General features: G+C 54.5%; 1 protein-coding gene across 10 annotated transcripts in view; it reads left to right on the top strand.

The window, feature by feature from the left end:
* The window catches only part of Camk2b (calcium/calmodulin dependent protein kinase II beta), a 90,883-nt gene that overhangs the window by 46,055 nt on the left and 23,553 nt on the right, over positions 1-21,275 (top strand). For all 10 annotated transcript variants that reach the window (XM_052734442.1, XM_052734440.1, XM_052734441.1 and 7 more), the window contains exons 3-5: positions 5,450-5,509; positions 14,751-14,805; positions 17,690-17,755. In XM_052734442.1, the coding sequence (XP_052590402.1) occupies positions 5,450-5,509; positions 14,751-14,805; positions 17,690-17,755 (181 nt within the window). The remainder of the gene's footprint in view (positions 1-5,449; positions 5,510-14,750; positions 14,806-17,689; positions 17,756-21,275) is intronic.

The raw sequence follows: 21,275 nt of genomic DNA, 5'->3' as shown, positions 1-21,275 counted from the left end.
CCTGGGTTGACCAGGGAGAGCCTGGGCTGCTTTATCTCCATGTGAGCTTGCCAGGGAAGTGTGAGCCAAGCTCTTCTGGGACCTTCATCTGGGGGACATTCTTTCTTCAGAAACCACTCCCCACCCAATTCAGGTTCCCCATCCTTGAACAAATCCAAGGTTGGAGCTTCAAGGCCTCCCTACTGGCATGGGGCTAGCCTGTACCAGCCCTTAGATTTGAACTCACTTTTGCTGCCTTTCTGGTACCCACCCAGGGTCTGCAGGGTGCTGCTGAAACTGACCAGCAAGGCGTCAAAGCCACTCCATGTGAAAAGGCCCAGGATGTCCCACAGTGTCCAGTCTGGTGGCTCACTGGGTAGGCAGGCCCCACTGCAGCCTGTGTAGCCTGGGCCGAGCAGGGAGAGCCTAGGCTGCTTTATCTCCATGTGAGCTAGCCTGGGAATTGGCAACTGGGTTCCTGAGCACGCTGCCCCTTGGAAGTGTGAAATCCAGATGTTAAACTCCCAGGTGGATGTGACTTGGGATTGAAGTGTGTTGTTACCAGACCAGGCTGGGCCAGTGTACCCAGGTGTTATATGATATGGCTGCTCAGCCCTCTGGGACTTCAGAAGACCAGCTCCCAGGATGTCTGTAACTGAGAGATGAGAAGGAAGGCGGGATCCTATGGCTCTGCCAGTTACCATGGGACAGGTCTTCCCACATGCTGAAGGCAGTGGGAGCCGGCCCTTGATGGCACTGCAGTCTGGATCCCACTGCATGGGTCCAGTTCCCTAAGTAGAAGAGAGTGAGAGGCAGGCTGGGGGAAGAGCCCTTCTCTGCTGTGGCCTTTGTAGCTTTTGAACGGGACCAGCAACGGTGGAATCGGCATCTTTGCTGCCCTTTGAGTGGAGAGATACTGAGCCCCACAGTGGGCCTTGCAAGTAGATGTAGTTTCCTGGACACTCAGCCCAAGCTTTATTGGTAATCTGTGTCCCATTGCTGCTCACTGGGGAGGGCTGGAATCCGGTGACATGCCCTGGCCATCAGGAACCTCCAGCTACCCCAGTGTCCCTGCAGACACCCGAGGTAGCACAGGCAGGCTGACATCCACCTGAGTCCCTGATCCTGGCCTTAGGCTCATGCTGGTGGCAGCTGATTTAGTCTGAAGAAACAGCTCAGGAAGTCGCGGCTAGTCCTTTCCCAGCCTCCTGTGTATCTATCTGAGCAAGGGCAGTGCGAGCAGGGACCCACTGCTGCCCCCACTGGCAGAGTCCGGGTCCCCAGGCCCTTTCCACTTGGTCTGCATATCTCTGAGGGTACCTACAGAATGGAGAGGCTCTCCAGGCTTTGCTGGCATGACCACTGATGGAGAGAGCCCCCTGGACCTACCCTGCACCAGGCCTGGGTGTAGGGGTACCCCCAACACAGTTTCATGCTCAGTCCAGTCCAGTCCTTTGGGACCAGCTCCTGCCATTGTTCCCATCATCCAGATGAGGCCCAGCAAAGGAGTGTTGTTTATCCTAAGTCACACTACCTGTGAGACTCATGCCTGTACAGCTGCCCATGGCCTCTGGTTCCCAGAATTGCAGAGCCCCAGGACCGCAGATGGGAGCGAGCGAAGGGGGCCCCTCCTGTGTAAGTGGGCCTCCCGTTTCCCTCTGGCTGCCCCTCCTCCATCCCACCCAGTGCCCTCCCATGACAGCCTGCAGCTGGCAGGGCTGGTGCCACCCACGCCCCTCCTGTCCCCTGCTTGGTGGCTCCTCTTGGTTGCCACCCCAACCCCTTGCTGTGAGTCACCTCTGCCAGGGAGCAGGTTGGGGGGGGGGGCATGAGGGTAGAGGATTGGGGGAGGGGAAGGTACACGAAGTGGGCAGAGACGCTCTACCTCTTTATCTCTGAGGAGAGGAAATGCGAGTCGCTTGCAGAGATTGACTGCAAATGTCACTTCAGCTTGTCCTTTGGGCCTGCTGCTCCGGCTTCCAGGTGCTGAGTCCCTGGAGCCACACCCTGAGCGTCTTTGGGATCAAAGGTGGGCCTGTCCCTCCTGTCCCCAGCCACCAGCTTGCTACTGCTGCCTGTCGGGCATTTGGGGAATTAAACAGGTTACCACCTGTGATGCTCACAGATGGTGCCTGTCATGTGGCAGGTGCTTGGGAAGGCCGCGTCACATGCTGTGGCCTGGCTGCCAGCACCTGGGGGCAGGCCCTGCCTCTGTCATCTTTAAGGTGATGGACACTAGCTCTGTCACCTGTAGAGTGACAGCATAGAATAGTTCCGTCCACTCCCTGAACCCTGAGAGAGTCACATCTCCTCCAAAAAGCTGTAGAAGAAATAGTCCCTGGATCTGAAAGGCAGCTTGAGCCTTTGGTCATATCCTGTCCTACCCAAAGACAGTTCAAGTGGTTTGCATTGGTCCAGTTTCTGCGAGTGGGTGATACAGACTGTCTGGGGGCTTATGGTGGTTTTCCTGGGGCTATAGGGTGAGGGAGGAGGGAAGCCTTGTCACTGGGTCCTCGGCTGCTTTGCTTGGGCCTCTGTAGCAGCATTCACAGAGGACAGATTCTTCAGTGTGTGGAAGCTGCAGAGGATGCAGGCCAAGGCTTTGTCACAGCCCCCGAGCATGGAGAAGAGGCCTTGACTTTGAGGCTGAACTGGGTCACCTGCTCTGCTGGTGCGGGGGAGGAGGGGTGCATCCTGTGTGGGGGAGGGGCTGCTCACCCTGCCATGAGTCACTCAGCATGGGTGTGCAGGCTCTGTTGGAGCCAATTCTCTTTCCAGGTCCCTCGATGGCCTGGGCCTCGCTGGTTGCCCAGCACTGGGCCCCAGACGTGCTGCTGAGCTCGGGGACACCTGAGGTTTGTGTCTCATAGAGTAGACAATCTAGCAAGTCAGGCCTGCACGCTGAGCTCATGGCAGAATCACCTAGAAAAGCTTCCAGGCCTCGGCATTCCCGAGGGTGGCATCTCGGGACATTGCACTATCATTAGAATTCAGGCAGGCGGGTGGATAATTGCAGGCTCCGCTTTAGTAAAAAATTTGAGTAAAACTGTGTTGGATATTTTTTGTTTTGTTATTTTCTGATAAGTACTTTTATGGGAGTGTGGATGAATGCTGTATTCTATCCGAGGGATGTTCCTCTGGCAGGAGGAATAAATAGTGCATCTTTCGCCTGAGTTTCCCTAACCAGCCCCTTAGCAGGTGTGTAGTGCGTGTGTGCATGCATATGTGTGCCTCTGCCAAAGTAAATGAGCCAGCTTATACACAGCCCCCTGTGTGCCCTTTTCTTGTTGGGGGTGCAAATTCTCATCTCATGTTTGAGCTCTTAACAGGGGATGAGACTCAGAAGCTCCATCTCTGGGCTTCCCATTAGAGAGAGAGAGAGAGATGGGCTGCTCCTCGTCACCCCCACCCACCCCTCCTCTTCACTTGGCATGCTACAGGGGACTTGAGTACATTTTGTTTTTTCGTTTTTTGTTTTGGTTTTTGGTTTTTCAAGACAGGGTTTCTCCGTGTAGCTTTGGAGCCTGTCCTGGAACTCACTCTGTAGCCCAGGCTGGCCTCGAACTCACAGAGATCCGCCTGGCTCTGCCTCTCGAGTGCTAGGATTAAAGGCGTGTGCCACCACTGCCCGGCTTGAGTACATTTTGTAAGAGGGGCCCAGTGCTTGCTGGGGTGGATGATCTCCTTGAAGGAGTGGGGAGGCCAGGGCTTCAGGTGACAGTGGGGTGAGGCTTGAGTCTGGGGAGGAAGGAAAGCCTCCCAGGTGTGTTCCAAGGGCATGCCCGTTGTAGGCAGAGCTGCCCTGAATAAAGGTGCAAGTGTGTTTCCACTGTGGTCCACATCCTAGACCACAGGGCACCCACCTCAGGCATGCATCCGACCACAGAGAAGACTCAGCCAGGCCTACTTCCTGAAGGTGGACAGCTGTCCCCAGCACTGGGGACAGGAGACCCAAACACTAGCTTGCACACCTCCTAAACAGCCTTTTTTTAAAAAATGGGGGCCTGCATTCTTCCTTTTCTGTTGGTCCTAGGGAGTTCCCATAGTCAGGAAGGCACCCCTCTGAGGTTTGGATTGGCACATTCATTATGGGCTTGCCGTTCTGGGAGGGGCTCAGCACTCAGCAAGAGGTAGGGGTTTGAAATCCCGGCTCCGCCCCCTCCCTGGTCCACCCCCTCCCAGTCTTGGCAGGGAGGCAGCCGCTGTCCTTAGTACTAGTGCTGAAAAGCCTGCCTTCCCCCACCCACTCTCTCATTCTCTCTCTCTCTCTCTCTCTCTCTCTCTCTCTCTCTCTCTCTCTCTCTCTCTCTCTCTCTCTCTCACACACACACACACACACACACACACACACACACACACACACACGCACACAAGCGTTCATGCACAGCAGCAGCACTAGTTGGCAGGATAGGCTGTATGTGAGCTGGAGTGAGAGCTTCAAGCTTTTCCTTCCTGCCCGGCATTCCACTCTGGCTGTGGCTGTGGCTGTGGCTGTGGCTGTGGCTGTGGCCAGGTGTAGCCCTCCCCTCTGGACAGGGCCCTTTTGGGGTTTTGCTATTGCTATCTCAATCAGCTTTTTTTTTTTTTTTAAGATTTCATTTTATTTTTATCTTATGCGTGTGAGTGTTTTACTTGCATATATGTCTGTGAACATGCATTTGTGGTGCCCTCGGAGGACAGAAGAGGGTGTGGGGTCTCCTGTTACTGGAATTATAGACTTGTGAGCCACCATGTGGATGCTGGGAATCGAACCCAGGTCCTCTGGAAGAGCAGCCAGGGCTCTTAACCATTGAGCCATCACTGCAGCCCCTCCCTGATCAGCTTTTAAAAGCTTCCTGGCACCTTTGTTTGGAATGTAAAACTCTGGCTAGTAAGTTGCTCCATCTTGGGGGCCTTAGGGATGGACTGACGGGGAACAGTCAGGAATGCTGGCCCAGCCAGAGGAGATGAGTATTCGGCAAGCGAGCTACCTATCAGCCCTTCTGAGAACCGAGGGTGCTATGTCTGGTGGCCGCTTGTCTCAGAGCCAGATCTGTGCCTGGCGAGGCAAGGAAAAACAGTGGGCTCTGGCCTCTGAGGACACATGCTTGCTGCCACCCGGCAGCCACGTTGTTCTACAGACCCCACAACTAGCTCGAAGTGGAGTTAGAACAGTAAGTGAAGAGTTAAGTCAGCGTGCCACTAAAAGTCTGTTCTTGCATTGTTGGGAGCCCGGAGTTACACTACTCACTGCTTCCTATGTTTGTCTCTGTCCCAGGTAACAGTTCTTTATGGCCCTAGGTACCCACACCCTTCCTTTCCCTTGCAGCCAGCCAGATGGGTGCCCCAGATGCCAGGCAATGGGTGGACTCCTTCATCAAATCCCCTGGGTAGCTTCTTGTTTGGTGGCTGCCACACACACTTGAGGACCTAGCCATGAGGCCCCAGCTGCTGAGACATGAGGTGATACCTTGTCCTTTTCTGTTGCCAGATCACCAGAAACTGGAGAGAGAGGCTCGGATCTGTCGCCTGCTGAAGCATTCCAACATTGGTGAGAACCCAGAGCGGGGTAGAGTGGGTGGTTTGAAGAATGCCTACGGAGATATTTAGAACCCAGAACCTGGGGCCAGTGACCTGTCCAAGCCTCACACATGGGGTGAGTGGCCCTGCCAGGAGGAAGTGGGTATTTGACAAGAGTCTCTCAGGCCCATTTGACCGCACCCCACACAGATGGGCGCCAAGACAGAACACTCAAGGATTCTGGCTCCCCTGCCAAGTCTTGGTCTCCAGAAAGCACAGCTGCTCAGCCTCTCAGTCGCCTTCCTAAAGCCCAGACAAACATTCAAGGAGATGCAGGGACCAAGATTATACTGACCTGGAAAGTCATCTCGGCTCTCCCTGGGCCACTTAGTCCTTCCGTGGCTATAGCAAGGCCCGTGCCATGCATGTACACACAAGTGCCTGTTCTTCCCAACTCTGAGCCCTCTGGAGCTGAGGAAGAGTTTGGGAGCTCAGATCTTGCCCATGCTGGGGAGCAGCTCGAGACACCTTGGGTGTGGCTGCCCACATCTACAGATGCAGGGCTGAGCGACCTCAGAGGCACTGGAATTTATCAGGGCATTGCTGGGCTCTTCCCTCCAAAGATTCAGGTTTGCCAGGACACAGCCCAGGAACCCATTTTAAGGGGATCCCCAGGGACTTGGAGGAATGACCAGATTGGGAACCTGGCTTCTACATCTCTTTCCAGCCCAGGGGCTGACAGAGAGAGGGAAGGAAGGTAATCTGCTGTGGGAGCGTGGGCTTTCCTGCTGCTGTCCTGCTCTAGGGGCTGGAAGTCCTCTGCTGGCCACTGGCCCACGCTGAGAGCTGGCTGGGGAGAGACATAGCCTTCATTCTGAGACTCCTCTGGGTCTCAGCCACCTGCTGATAGATCCTAGTCTCTTAGCTTCAGAACCTTACCCTCTTTTTTCTTTTGTTTTTCGAGACAGTGTCTCACTATGTAGCCTTGGCTGGCCCTGAACTTGCTGTGTAGACCAGGCTGTCCTTGAACCCATAGAAGTCTGCCTGCCTCTGCCTCCCAGGTACTGAGATTAAAGGCATGTACCACCACCACCACCACACCCAGCAGAGAGTTACCCTCCTGACTTGCAGGTGCCCGAGCCTGCCCTGAAGAGCTGACTCAGAGGTCTCAGTAGGCCCAGGAACCTGTATCTCAGCAATGTTCATGGGACCACTGGGCCACTGAGTGCCTGCAGAGCAGTGCCAAGAGCCTGTTACCTCGCCACTGGGTACTGTGTCTCTTCTTGGGGATCATGGAAGATGGCCCAACTCCAGCAGTACCTCCAAGCCCTTGCTTAACTGCCCCCAACTGTGCAGCGACCAAGAGCTATAGCTCATTCTGCCTGTTTGCGTGAACGGCCTTATTTGGGCGAGTGGGGGCCTAGGTGTGCTTTAGGTTGCTGTTCTTCAATAAGACATCTCCCTGGCCTGGCCAGAAGCCTGGTGTGGTTCTGGGTGGGTTCCAAACAGTGGCTTGGCTCCGGCTTCCTGTGTAGACTGGGGAGAAGAGGCCCCTAGAAGTCCTTACAGCAGTTTCATTTCAGTCAGGTTAGGACCCCAAACCGGAGCATTCCCGCACACAGAGCTGAGGCTGTGGGGCTCCTGTGGAACCCTCTCTGAAGATCCAGGGGCTCTCTGAGGAGGTGAGGGGACCCCTAGGGCTTCCCCCAGCCCTCTCTTCCTCCTCTCACCTCAGCCCCACTTCTGAACAGAAAGCTGTCCACAGGCCACCCTGAGACCAGGAGCGAGTGCTGGGGACAGGGAGGGAGGTGGCTCCGGGTTGGGGGTGAGTGGGGAAGCAGTGTGTGACAGGCCAAGGAAGAGAGAGGGCTCTGTCTCCCCTCTGACACTGGAAATGGCTCCTGCCACTCTCCCAGGGCCCTGGTGGGATGAGCTGAGCTGACTCACTTGGGAAGCAATATAAAGCCAAGTTCCCCCTTAAGAGAAGCAGCGTCCACTGTAAAACCCCTCCTTCCCAGAGGTCTGAACTAAGGCCCGCCCACACGCTCCGAGCAGACTTCTTATTGGCGAAAGGGTTTCTTTCATCCAGTGGTTTCACAAGTATGGCATCCATCTGTGCTGTAGAAGAAATAACCCCCAAGCCTTGGCCGCCCAGGCTGGGTTGTCCCAGCCTCTGCTCTGCTGGCAGGCCTCCACGGAGCTTGTGGGACCCACTCCAAAGTGTCCTTGGTTCAAAAGTGGTTAAGAATTTCACAGCAGGGCTGGAGAGATGGCCCTCAGGAGCACGCGTTGCTCTGCAGAGGACCCGAGTTGGACTCCCAGAACCCATGTGGCAGTGCACAATCACCTATAGTTCCAATTCCAGGGAGTCCAACACCCTTTTCTGGCCTCTGTGAGTACCAGGTAAAATTGGCATACGTAGACATGTGCAGGCAAAACACGCATAAAATAAAATAAATCATTTTTAAAAAAGAATTTCAAGTCAGCAGCAGGAGCGAGCCATCTTGAGCTGATCAGGCCCCTCTCCACCCACAGGCCCTGCATACTGGTGATGCCTAGGGCACATATGTGTGGTGAGCCCAGCCGGGGCTGTGTCTGCCCAGGCCTTGACTGGAGCCTCAGAGTTAGTTTCCAAGATGGCTCCTTCGACTTCCTCAGTTCCTCTCCATAAGTATCTCTCTCCCCAGAGCCATGTAAGCATCGCTGTGGTATGGCAACTGGCCCCTCCAAGACCAGGGATGACGGGAGAGAGTGTTAGTCAGCTTCCGCTGCTGTGACAAAATCAGCCTGTAAAGAGAAACGTGTTTTAGGTCATCGTTACAGAGATGCCAGTCCAGGGACTGGACGGGTGGCTCAGTGGGTAATGCCTATCTGTCACAGAAGCCTGAGGCTCAGATCCCCAGCACCCATGAGCATGCCAAGCAGGCATGGTGACCAGCCTGCAATCCTAGTGCTCAGGAGGTGGCAACAGGGGACGCCCAGGGCAAGTTGGCTGTCTAGGTTCAAGTGAGAAACCCTGCCTCATATTAAGGCAGAGAGTAACGGAGGCAGACACTAAGTGTCAGCCTCTGGCCTCCACATGTATCCACACACATACATGTGCCCCCACATGTGTGACCATGAATACACTCATGCACATAGTATGCACACACACACACACACACACACACACACACACACACACACAAAGTAACAGTCCACAATTGCATGGCCTGGTTGCTTTGGGCCCGTTGCAGAAGCGAATGTGGGAGATCTGTTCACCAGACACATGGCATTGGGGGAACAATGGGTAGAGAGGATGGGGGGGTCTCAAGATCGCCTTCAGGAACACATCCCCACTGATCAACTTCCTTTCACTAGGCCCCACCCCTTAAAGGATCCATCTCTCAATAGTACCCTGTGCTGGAATCAAGCCTTCAATATGTGAGCCTTTGGGGGGACACTTCTAAACACAGTCTACAGAGACAAAACAGAGAAACAGAGACAAGTGTGAGACAACAGAGAGTAACAGAGACACACACAGAGAAAATGAGGGGACATTGCCTTTAAAAGTAATGATAAATGCGTGACAATATTCCTGTGTAGCTGCACAGCCCTGTGGCATTAACTACGTCTACAGTGCATGGAACCTTCTTCATTGCCTATAGCCAAACCTTTTTCCTCTTTCCCATCAGCTTTCCCCTCATTAATCAACTCCCCATTCCCCTCTTCCGGTCCCTGGACCCGACACTTTGCTTCTGTGTCTGTGACTGACCACCCTCAAAGCCTCATGGAAATGGAGCTGAGCCATACATGGTCTGTCCTTCCATGACTGGATTATTTCACTGGGTGATGTTCTCCGGGGTCATCTTTGTCAGAATGTCTTCTTCTTCCCCTCCCCTCCCGCTTCTCCTCCTCCTCCTCCTTCATCTTCCAGACAGGGTTTCTCTGTATAGCCCCCACTGTCCTCGCTCTGTAGATCAGGCTGGCCTCGAACTCACAGAGATCCACCTGCCTCTCTGCCTCCGGAGTGCTGGGATTAAAGGCGTGCGCCATCACTGCCCAACTAACATTTCTTCCTTTTGAAGGCTGAATAATATGACATGGCAGTTCCACATTTTGTCTGTTCATCTGTCTCTGGACGGACACTTGGGATTGCTTCTACCTCTTGGCCATTGTGAATGGTTCTGTTCTCATGGGGTACACAGGTGTGTGAGTCCCTGCCTTCAATCCCAAGTATTCACCTGAGAGCAGTGTTGCTCGAGTGTGAACCCTGTTTAACCCTTTGAGGAACCATGTGCCTTTTTATGATCTACTTTACATGGCATCACTCCTGCATACTCTATTTGAAGGCCACAGGCAGGGCAAGCAGAGGAAATGCACCATGGGGCTTGGGATGTATTTTGCAGCCACCATGGTGAATACCCAAAGTTATAGGTACGGTTCCTACCTGCTGAGCTGTCTCATTGTAAGTGAGGTTCATGGCCTCACCCCAGTACCAGCCATAAAGTGAATCCATCGACCCCTAGCTGCCAGCCCCCTGCCACAGGGCTTGGCCAAGTGCTTGCTCTAGAGTGGTCCAGTCTCCTTCAGAGTCAAAGGGAGGCCTGGGAAGGTACAGCAGCCCTGGGTGTGGCCTGACCTTTGCAGTGTTGTGAAGAGGGAGCCTGGGGAGGCCTGATTGGGTCACTTGCAACAGGAAGAAGCTTTGCCTGGATCCCCCTCCTAGGAAGCAGCCCAACTCATTCAGGCTGTCACCCCGGTCTTTGGACTCTAGGTGTCCTGGTGTCAGCAAAGAGGCCCTCAGAAGCTTGGAAGAGAGCCACAAATCAGAGCCAACAGGGATACATCCATAGACCTTCATAGGGGGGTCCTGGTATGGAGAAGGGGTTCCTCTGGGTTGTCTGGAAGAAGGCGGAATGAACAGAGGAACTCATGTGGTCTTGGACCCTGTGCCATCCAAGACAGGGTCCCCAGGTGAAGGTTGTGACAGTGAAGTTGGTACCTGTGTGGCACTTATCCTTGAGCGCAGATGGTCTATGCCTGACCTGGATGTGTCCCTGAGCTCAGCGCCATCCCCAGGGAGGCTCCAGAGTTCATTATTCAGCACATGTTTATAAATGCCTGCCTTGTGCCAGGAGAAGCAGTCCCAGGTTGCCTCGGGTCACTTGCAAGAGCTGCAGCCCGGGCTTCTGATAGCTATGGCCACTGTTGACATCACGTGCTTGACCTGCAGGTGGGAGCCAGTGCCGCTGAGGGTGTTGTCCTTAGCTCTCTGGGGTGGAAGATGGTTCTGCCTGGGAAGGAGCAGGTCCTAAAGACCTGCCTTGCACAGTGACAGAGACCAAGGGGAGCCTCGGCAGCACCTATGACTGGGCGCAGCTCCTGTCAGGAGTCCGGAGCCCCCTTTCCTGGATAAGGGCTTGCCTTCTGCATACCAGCTCACTCTCTGCTGAGCCCTCCTTAGAGTCAGAAAGGTCTTTCTATCGAGTTTCTTGACTGAGGAGCTAGGCGAAGGGGCACCCAAAGGATGGAGCCCACTGAGGACAAGAAGGAGCCCAGGGAGAAGCCACACAGGTTACAGGAGCTGCAGCCAGGACTTCGGATAGCTGGCCCGATACTGACATCACATGCTTGACAGGCAGGTGGAAGCCAGTGCCGCTGTGGGTCAGGGGATCATGAGCAGAAGGGCCCCCAAGTCCTCTCATGTTTGGGTGACTGGAGCAGCTTTGCCCTCAGAAGCCACAACTCCAGCTGGACTCAGGTGTCTGGGTCCTTGAGCTCTCTCTACTCAGCAGAAGGGAGAGGAGTCCCCAGCAGCAGGAAGCCCGCAGTAGACCAGGCAAGGGGACATGGTCATACTTCTCCATTCCTCTGCCCTGGGAGACTGAGGTGGGTGTGTTAGCTCTGGGTGAGAGCTGCCACTGGCCACCTGACCCAGACCCTCATGCCTGGCCTGGCAAGAGGCTGTGGTGGACTTACCCGTCACCACCTCTGTTTACCAGCCAGCGGAGTGTCATTTACTTTCTGTTCTTACATAGGTTTTGTCACAGTTCTCTTCTTCCTTAGCCTTTTCTGTGAATTCACAGATCTGATGTGCTGGGTAGGGTTTCTTCAAAGCCATTAAAGTAAACACCATTCTTAAAAATGGGGTCCACGTACCTACTCCCTTAATTCCACATACACAGAGCCCCGTGGTTCCTTCTGCGGGAGGAACCTGTGTCCTAGAAAGGAGATGGGACCCGCCTGGCCAAGCCTCTTCAGTCTCAAAGCAGGTGGCTGAGGACAGGCAGCCCCCACCAACAGGCCTTTCCTGGGGAACCTAGGGGCAACGAAGCAACTAACTCTATCTTAGGGTTTCTATTGCTGTGAAGAGACACCATGACCACGGCAACTCTTACAAAGGACAACATTTAACATTTAACTTAGTGATAATCATTATCACTAAGGCAGGAAGCATGGCAGCATGCAGGCAGATATGGTACTGCAGAAGGAGCTGAGCGTGCTGTATCTGAATCCACAGGCAGCAGGCAGAGAGCTGGATTGAGTTTCTGAGACCTCAAAGCCCACCCCCTAGGGACACACTTCCTCCAACAAAGCCACACCTACTCCAATGAGACCACACCTCCTAATAGTGCCACTCCCTATGGACCTATGGGGGCCCTTCCTATTCAAACCTCCACACACTGAGGGACCCAGCTGGGCCTTCTCTAGAACAGCATCCTCAGGGACAGATGGAAGAAAGCTCTCCTGTAGCCTGCTCTGCTCAGAGTGGTGTGCCCCAGAGTGGAGGCAGCTGGGGCATCTCAGACCGGCCACCCTGATGGGCCCGCACTAGGAAGGAGACAGACAAATGTGCTTTGGTGCAACCTCAGAGCTTTTGTTGGCAGGTCCCGGAAGCAGGCTCTCAGCAGGTACCAGGGACTGGTCTTGACTTAGGGAGACATAGGTCAGCCTGGACAGAGTGGGGGTCCAGTTAGAAATAGAGGGTCTAGGGGACCAAGTAGAACATAGCCATCCTCAGTGAGGGGCTGACAAGGATGTGGGTCCCAGAGGATGGTTTGGGTAGGGCTGGGGGAGAAGCCATGCTGCTGAGCTTGGATCCAGGAAATGGAGGAAAAAATGGAAGGACCTGTGTCTATTGTAGCTGCTGCCAGGTCACTGCCATCGGCGTCAGAAAGCAGTCCAGGTCCCTAAGTGGCCGCACACTTAGATTCCCAGTCATCTGGTGTTTCTCATACCCATATGACAGTGATGATAATGACATACAGGGAGCACTCACTGCTTCATGTGAGCACATAGGACAGTGGTGATGTTGACAGATACAGGGAGCACTCACTGCTTCATGTGAGCACATAGGACAGTGGTGATGATGACAGATACAGGGAGCATTCACTGCTTCATGTGAGCACAAAATAGGACAGTGATGATGATGACAGATACAGGGAGCACTCACTGCTTTGTGTGAGCACAAAATAGGACAGTGATGATGATGACAGATACAGGGAGCACTCACTGCTTCGTGTGAGCACAAAATAGGACAGTGGCAATGATGACAGATACAGGGAGCACTCACTGCTTTGTGTGAGCACATAGGACAGTGGTGATGACAGATACAGGGAGCACTCACTGCTTTGTGTGAGCACAAAATAGGACAGTGGTGATGATGACAGATACAGGGAGCACTCACTGCTTTGTGTGAGCACATAGGACAGTGGTGATGATGACAGATGCAGGGAGCACTCACTGCTTTGTGTGGTTACATAATTCACAGCAACCTATAAGCAGGTGTTGCTTCCTCCCATTTTACAGAGCTGCAGACTGAGGTTGAGGTGACGGGGGAGGGGGGCGCGGGGGACGCGGTCCCTCCCAATTTAGAGTTAGTTTGGTGGCCACAGAGCATGTCCCTCTGTTTCCTGGCTCTGTGGAGGGCCTGGGGCCTGGTGTGCTCTCAGAGGTAGACATGAGGTGAAGTGCCCCATGGGGCTAAGGTGCTGGAACTGAACTAAGAAGGGCACTATCAGAGCTCCTAGGCATAAGGATACTATCAGGATGGTGCCTGGGAGATCCGGTGCCAAGAAGGAAGGTGCTGGCAGCCAGCTAGAAACTAGGACAGTGGGGGAGGGTGCCAGGAGCAGGAATTGTGTGGGCTGTTTTTGCCTGAGGTCCTGGAGCCCTGTGGGACCAGGGAGAAGGTGGCTGCTCTTCACCCTCCAGCCCCGTGGCCCAGTCTTGGGTGGGAGAAGACAGCAAGAACTTAGAGATCCCAAGAGCCCCAGGACCAAGGCTGGCGCTGTGCGCTCCCTGGAACCAGACCCTTGATCCCACAGCCCCGCTTCACCCTTTCGTGGGTTGTGTACCTTCAGCTGATTAGTCAGCCTCCGCCTCAGCTCCCTTTTCTGCAGCCTGGAGGGGTGGTGGGGAAGCTAATTGAACCGACACATGCAAGGTGCTCAGAGCAGCCCTGGCACACAGTGCTGTTCTAGCAAAGGGCAGAACCCGCACGTGGGAGAGCAGGGCCCATAGTGACTCAGTCCTAGAAAATCCTTCCTGCTTGGTGCAGGGTGCAGCTCCAAGCCTCACTACAGCTCCCTCACTCCTTCCTCATTCCTCACAGCCCATCAACCCCTGCCAGCCCAGGCAGGGACTAGGAGAGAACCTGAATATAAGTTCACAAGTGGTGTGGAAATAAGGCCAGAGGGAGGGAGACTGTTAGACCTCACTGGCCAAAAGAAATCTGAAGTCAAGGTCTGAGCCTTCTTCCGAGCCTAGTCCCTGCCCTGCTGAGGGCAGTCTTAGGGTCCGGAATGAATAATGGGTTTGTTTCCTGCAGAATGCCCTCCTATGATGGTGTGGCTCCTGTCAGGGGCTCAGTGGCGAGCCTTTCCTGTGTTTCCCTCTGATAGGGTTGGAAATAGAAGAGCAGAGAGGGGCCAGGGGAAGGGCAAGGTGCTGCCTAGAGCTCTATGGTGCTGCCTAGAGCTCTGTGGTGCTGCCTAGAGCTCTATGGTGCTGCCTAGAGCTCTGTGGTGCTGCCTAGAGCTCTATGGTGCTGCCTAGAGCTCGGTGGTGCTGCCCAGAGCTCTGTGGTGCTCCCTCAGGCTCAGCCTGCAGCACCTGAAGCCAGCTCGTAGCTCCCCGAGTCCCAGTCAGCCTCCTTGTCTTGGGGGAGACCCCGTGGGTCACAGGGCTTTGCACCACTGCTGCTGGCATGGGCCCGGACAGGGTGGGGGTGGGCACTAGGGACTATCCTTGGCTACGTCCAGCTCCTCATGACTTCTCTGTTCCTGCAGTACGTCTCCATGACAGCATCTCTGAAGAAGGCTTCCACTACCTGGTCTTCGATCTGTAAGTGCCAGAGCTGAGGACCCTCACCCTCCTTCACTCCCAGCGTGGGGCCCTCGTCCTCCTCGGCCTCAGGAACAGTTCTGTCCCTACATCAGGACACCCCTCGAGTGCGCCTCTGCAGGGGCTTTCCTCGTTCCCAGACATACCCAGCCTACCCACCTCTGACTTGGCTATGCACAGGTTTTTACCCACAAGTCTGAGTGTGACATGCTGAGGTGGTCCTCCATGCAGAAAGTTGGTAGGTGGGGGCAGTGGAGGGGGTACCACAGGGAGCAGTCAGTTCCCATTCATCTTCCTCCCTTCTGAGGCCTGGAGGCTCCAAGTCCTATCACGCCAGGTTGGGGTAGAGCTGGCTGGCGTGAGCACGTGTTTTATAATTATGAGTGAAGGAATGTACATACACACACACACGTGTGTGATGGTACCTGAGCTTGTGAGAGAGAGTAGGTACAGAGGTGGTTTGTCTAAGGTCCATGGGTGTACATGCATGATGTCTGTTTTCTGAGTGTGAACCTGTACGTGGTTTGGGGACGCAAGCCTGTGTGAGTGTGTGTGTGTGTGTGTGTGTGTGTGTGTGTGTGTGTGTGTGTGTGTACGCATGCATGTGTGCATGTGAGTGTGTTTGCATGAGAGTGTGTGCAGTAGCTAAGTGAGAAGGCGTTCGGGGCCAACTCCGCCTCTCACTTCCTGCCGGATTTAGAAGCGATGATCTCATCTCCCTTACTCCTGACAGCTCCTGTTAAGCAGCACTATATTTAGCTGTCCGTGAATCAGGGCTGCTTCGGGACCCTGGGCTGGGTGGGGGGCCCAGGGGCTTTGGCTTGCCCTGGTGGCCTCCAGACTGCGCAGCCAGGGGAGCCTGGATCTGGTGCTGTTACCATGGTTACCACATGCCCTGTGGCTGCCCTTGAGCAACAGGCTGAATGGGAACAGGAGGTGCCTTCCTAGGCCCATCTTCCTCCTCAGACAGCAGATGTCCAGGCTGTTGGACATGCAGGCCTTAGCGTCTGCTCCCTGTGGGGTCTTCTGGTGAGGAAGCTAGACCTTCATGGAGTTTGGATATTGCTCAGACACCTCTATGTGTCCCACAAGACCCTGCCTAGAATTATCAGCTCGATAACGCTACAGTCTGACTGAATCTGTGTCCTGACATGTCAGTCTCGTGGCCTGAGGTGGACAGGGTCACTGTTTCCCCTATGTGCCCCAAACCCACTTTCACGGCTCTCTCTTCTCCAAAAACAGAGGCCTGTGGACTGAGGATGGTCCTGTCCAGGGCCCCTGATGGCCAACAGATGGTTGTAATTATTGCAGGAGCTGAGAAGGAAAGAGAATGGGGGAGGGGCTGTATGTGTGTATATGGCACATTTATCCCTCAGACCTCCCAAGACATGCCAGGCAGGCAGCTGCAGGGAGAGACTGAGGTGGGTCTGGACAGAAGGCCTAAGCATCCTTCTCCCGTGCCTCCGGAGCCTTCAGGGTTGCGGGTTCTGAGGTGGTCTGGTAGCGCCCCAGCAGGCCCTGAGGCCTTGTCAACCTGGAGCCCTGTGGGTTCTGGGAGATGACTGGTACACACCAGGCCAGGGCATGAAAGCTACAGGGCGGGGATCCCAGCCATGGTCCCAAATTTCCCACAGCAGCCAACCCAGTGGAGGCCCAGTTCCCTGCCCTGAGACTCTGGACCAGGAGATGGCCTGGTGCCCACACACCAAAATGCAACTTCCTGAACACTTGAGGTACCGCAGGAGGCCTAGCCCTGGCACAGATCTGGCACCTCCAAGGGCATCCTTTGAGCTACAGCTCTGCACCAAGACCCACTGGCCTTATGCCATTTCCTCCGCCCAGACTTGAATTTGCAAAGCCTGGTTCCAGACTGTTTTGTCCTGAGACTCAAACAATTGACCACCTAGCATGGAGACAGCAGCCCCTTATCTGGGCTGCTCCTGAATCTGACTTTCCTGTTGCACGTGTGTGTGCAAACGACACACTCACAATGCTGCCTTTTCTCCTTTGGGGTGGGCATTTGCTGGCTGGAGACAGAGACAAAGGACAGGAGGGTGTGTGGGCAGAGTATACCACCTCTGTCATCCGTGGTCTCGTGGGGACAGGAGTTCAGGTATCTCAAGACTTCAGCCCACCATGGAAGCCATATCCAGGCACCATATCCTCTGGACACTCATCACTGTGTGAGGCCTCAAATCTGGCCTGGGACAGGGGAGCACTGAAGTGGGGAAGCCAGATCTCCTCAGACCTAGAATTGGAGTCACCCCTCTGGGTCTAACACTAGAAAGCCCTGGCTCAAAGCCCTGTGCTGCCTACTCTGGGGAGACCACTTAGATCTGAGAAACTCCGTTTTCTCAGGGGACGGCTGTGAGCATAGAAGTATTACATGAAATCAGGGGTGGGCAAGTTTGCCCTTAAGAAGTTGTCAATGGAGGATGGAGGTGATGGTGATCGGGCGTGAGATGGTGATGATGATGGTAGTGATCGTGATGAGATGGTAGCAGTGATGATGATGATGATGATGATGATGATGATGATGGTGATGGTGGTATTGATAGTGGTGATGGTGAGGTGGTGGTGATGATGGAGATGATGATGGTGGTCATGGTAATGGTGATGTAATGAGAGATGATATGAGAACAGCGATGTCGATGATGATGATGATGATGATGATGATGATGATGGTGGTGGTGGTGGTGGTGACAGTGATGGTGAGGACAGTGATGGCAATGGTGGTAGAAATGATGGTGGTCCTGATGGCAGTGACGACCATGGTCATCATGGCGGTGGTGGTGGCTATGATGGGTGATGATGGTGGGGACAGTGATGGAGGTATCAGGGTGATGGGGAGCTCCAGGATCCATGGCCCTGTGCTTTCTCGTAGGGTCACTGGTGGGGAGCTCTTCGAAGACATCGTGGCGAGAGAGTACTACAGTGAGGCCGATGCCAGGTGGGTTCAGAGCTCCGCCCCGCGCTCCCCTTTCTGTGACCCCCACTTGTCCCGTGAGTCGCTGTCATTTCCATGGCCCCTCAGAGGCCACCTGAGGAGAGGTGTCAGTCAGCAGGCCTATGGGAACTCTCTGAGCCAGAGGCGGGAGCAAGCTGCGTGCCTTTAGCCAGCACAGAGGTGTGGCCCGAGTGGGGAGCAGCTGGGCATGCGCAATAAGGAGGTGCTCTGGGGGGGGGGCAGCGGGGCATGCGCAATAAGGAGGAGCTCTTGGGGCGGCTTACAGGCGAGGAGCCCTGGACGGTCTCCTGCTTTGCTCTTGGACATCCTATCCACGGCCCACTAGTCCCCCACAGATAAGCATGTGCACATGATTGTCTAAGACAGACAGACCAGGAATCAATCCCCAGCCATGGTGTCCTCTCAGAGCCACCCTGGGCTCCACCCAGCTCGGTCATAGGAGGTCAGAGTGGTGCCGCTGGAAAGGTACCACTGGTTCTCCTCCCAGAGCTCCTGGACTCCTGCTCCAGGGCAACGAGAAGAGGTCAGGAGAGACCTGGAACCTTAGTCTCAGTCCAGGGCCAAGGGCCCCGTGCCCTCCCATCCCGGATGCCAGGCAGAGGCTTGAGCTCTGGGTCTATGGGCCTCTGGCGTGCAGGTGAGTGGAGGCACGTGGATTCCGTCCAGGCCTGGACTCCTCATGGATATTCGAGGAAACGGCCTTTCTCTCCAGGCCAGTCTTTTCCAGGGCGGTAAAGAAGGATGATGATGACCCAGAGGTGGCTGTTTATGGCATGGCTGCTGAGGACCAGAACGAAGGGTGTCAGCTGTGGCTTCTGGGGCCCACATCGGATGCCACCCAGACTGTGTCTTGTCTCAGGGATATCTGCAGATGGTCACCCCTGCCTGTGGGCCCTGTCCACCTCTGCCTGACCACAGAGATAGATGTGTGTTTAAAAAAGAAAAGGGGCCACAGTGGTCCTTTCCAAGCAGTCGAGTTATGGGTGTTTTTAAATTTTTTATCTTGTCTATCTTAAAGCTCGTCTTTAAGGAATATGTATTATATCCCTAATCAAGAAAAATGAATATTATTTTTGCAGGAGCTTTATGTGACTCGGTTCTGCACTGGCAGGCACCCTTGCCTTTCACCACAGGCCCTGATTCCCTGTGGGAAACCATGAGCATCTTGGCTCATCATGGCCTCTTAGGTCTTCCCCATGGAGCCAGGCAGCAGAGGCCAAGCCACAGAGAAGGACAGGGTGGGACAGTGTGGCCCCAATTCTCAGTCTCGGGAAACTAAGAGTGCTGGGTCCTTCTGAAGGCTCCCTCAGGAAAAACACTGTTTTGAAAAACATCCTAAAAGAAGCCTGTCCCGGGAACTGGAGGAAAAGGAAATTTTCCTGTATATTCTACTTATGAGAGAAGCAGAAGGTAGCAGGAGCTCCTTTCTCTGACCTGAAATGCTGGGTGAGAAATATCAGTAAGCTGGAATGTCACGGCCCTTCCAAGTACCTGCTGGGGTGTCTAATATTCCTTCTCTCCTTTTCTATGTCTTCCAACCCTTGCCCCCACCTCCATCCCTATGACCCCATGTGGTGGTGGGTCCCTGAAAGCCTTGTCCTCTAACCTGGGGACTGCTTCTACCATTGAGGTCAAAGCTCACCCCCAGCATACAGGCCACACCAGGGTTCCAACCTCAGTCTCTCTCTGACAAGTCCACAGCGCCCTCTGGTGGCTCTGAAGCGCCTGCCTGTAGCAGAACCCCAGTCCCCTTAACCCCCATTTCCGGACCCCCAGCCTTCTTGCTACAGGAGATGGAGGAATAGGGTAGACAGACCTATCCAAGATCTGTTGGGTCCAGGAGGACTCAAGACTGGGAGTGGCTGAGAGTCCCCAAGTTCTCAGGCTGTTCAGGTCATAGGAACCTGGAGGCTGGGACAGGGAAGTGTCCTGAGTCCTTGCCAGGAACCTTCACGCCTCTTCAGAGGACGGGACTCCCTGCTGCTTCCTAGGGAAACCCTGTGTGGAGAGTATTTAAGGCTTCTTGGACCTAGCCCTGGCTCAGAAGACATGGGTCTCTCTGTCTCCCCACACAGCTCTTCACAGAGCTCTGTCTCTTAGGGATTTGGGAATGCAAGGGAAGGGGCATGCTCAGTAATCAGGCTGTGAGGAAGGGGTGGACAGGTTGAGTCCTGAGAAGAGGGGAGAATCCCCAGGAAGAGGCTACCCGCCACGTGTATGACAGCCCAGTCTACAAGGCTGTTCCTCTGCAACTTGGCTTTTCTTTCTCACAGTTCTCTGCCTTGAGGGAGAACACACAGCCGGGACTCAGATCTCTGGTGGTCTGTCTGCTGGCTGGATCTTTACGTTTCTACCTCAGGCTTTGGTGCCTAATGGGGAGTCTGTTTAGGTCAGCCCTGTGGTTATTACCCCTCGGCCATTGACTCGCCCCAGGATGCATCCCACCACTGACTGGGTTGAGAGGACACCGTCTGGCCAGATGCAGTGGAGGCAGATCCCTACTGTCCAGAGCAGGAAAACAGACCAGAGTGGCTTTTCAGAAGCCATTTCTATCCAAGGAAGCTGGAGGTTCCTTTTAGAGTGCCGCAGGGCTTTTATTCTGGAGCTTGTAGGGGAAACTTAGAGGTGACCGAGTCTTTTTGGAAAACTAAGTTCCAAATACCGACACTAATTCTTATAAGTCTTAGAAGCCAGACACAGTGACAGCTACTGTAGTACTGACGAGGTCCCAGACCGAGAACCATGCCCAGAACCCTGCCAGTGCCCAGAATGCTGTTTGAGGATGATTCTGCCCACAGAGTGACTTGTAAATTGATCAAAACTTTGACGCCGGGTGGTGGTGGCACACCTTTAATCCCAGCACTTGGGAGACAGAGACAGGCGGATCTCTGTGAGTTCAAGGCCAGCCTGGTCTCCAAAGCGAGTTCTAGGACAGCCAGGACTGTTACACAGAGAAACCCTGTCTCAAAAAAATAAAAAAAAAATAAGAAAGGAAGGAAGGAAGGAAGGAAGGGAGAGGGAGAGAGAGAGAGAGAGAGAGAGAGAGAGAGAGAGAGAGAGAGAGAGAGAGAGAGAAAGAGAGAAAGAAAAGTATTGACTTTGCCTGATGATGGAGGTAGCAGTTGGGCCAAGGCAGCTTGAAGAAAGGTCCCTAAAGAGAGTCCCCTGTGTGGCCATTCAGGGGTAGTCTGCCTTCAGGCCAGTGTTACCACTGTCCCTCATGCAGCCTGGTACCACATTCTCCTGGAGAGCCTTGGCTTGCTGACCAGCCTGTTCCTGGGTACTAGAGATCCTCCCAGGGTGGCTGTGAAGTCTGGGAGGAACCTCCACCTGGGTGAGAACTGGACTATGCCAGAAAGGAAAGATCATGAGTCCAGCAGCATGGGCCAGTGCCTCCGGGCACCTAAAGAGGTCTCTAGTGGTTTTCTGGGGACCCAGAACCAACAGGAAGGGTGCCTCAGGGGACAGGTGTGTAGAACAGTGTGCACTGCTATGCACATCC

This window comes from Peromyscus californicus, unplaced genomic scaffold (genome assembly GCF_007827085.1).
Source record: "Peromyscus californicus insignis strain IS unplaced genomic scaffold, ASM782708v3 Scaffold_13__1_contigs__length_99412109, whole genome shotgun sequence".
NCBI classification, from domain to species: Eukaryota; Metazoa; Chordata; class Mammalia; order Rodentia; family Cricetidae; genus Peromyscus; species Peromyscus californicus.
This window is presented reverse-complemented; position numbering and strand designations above follow the sequence as displayed.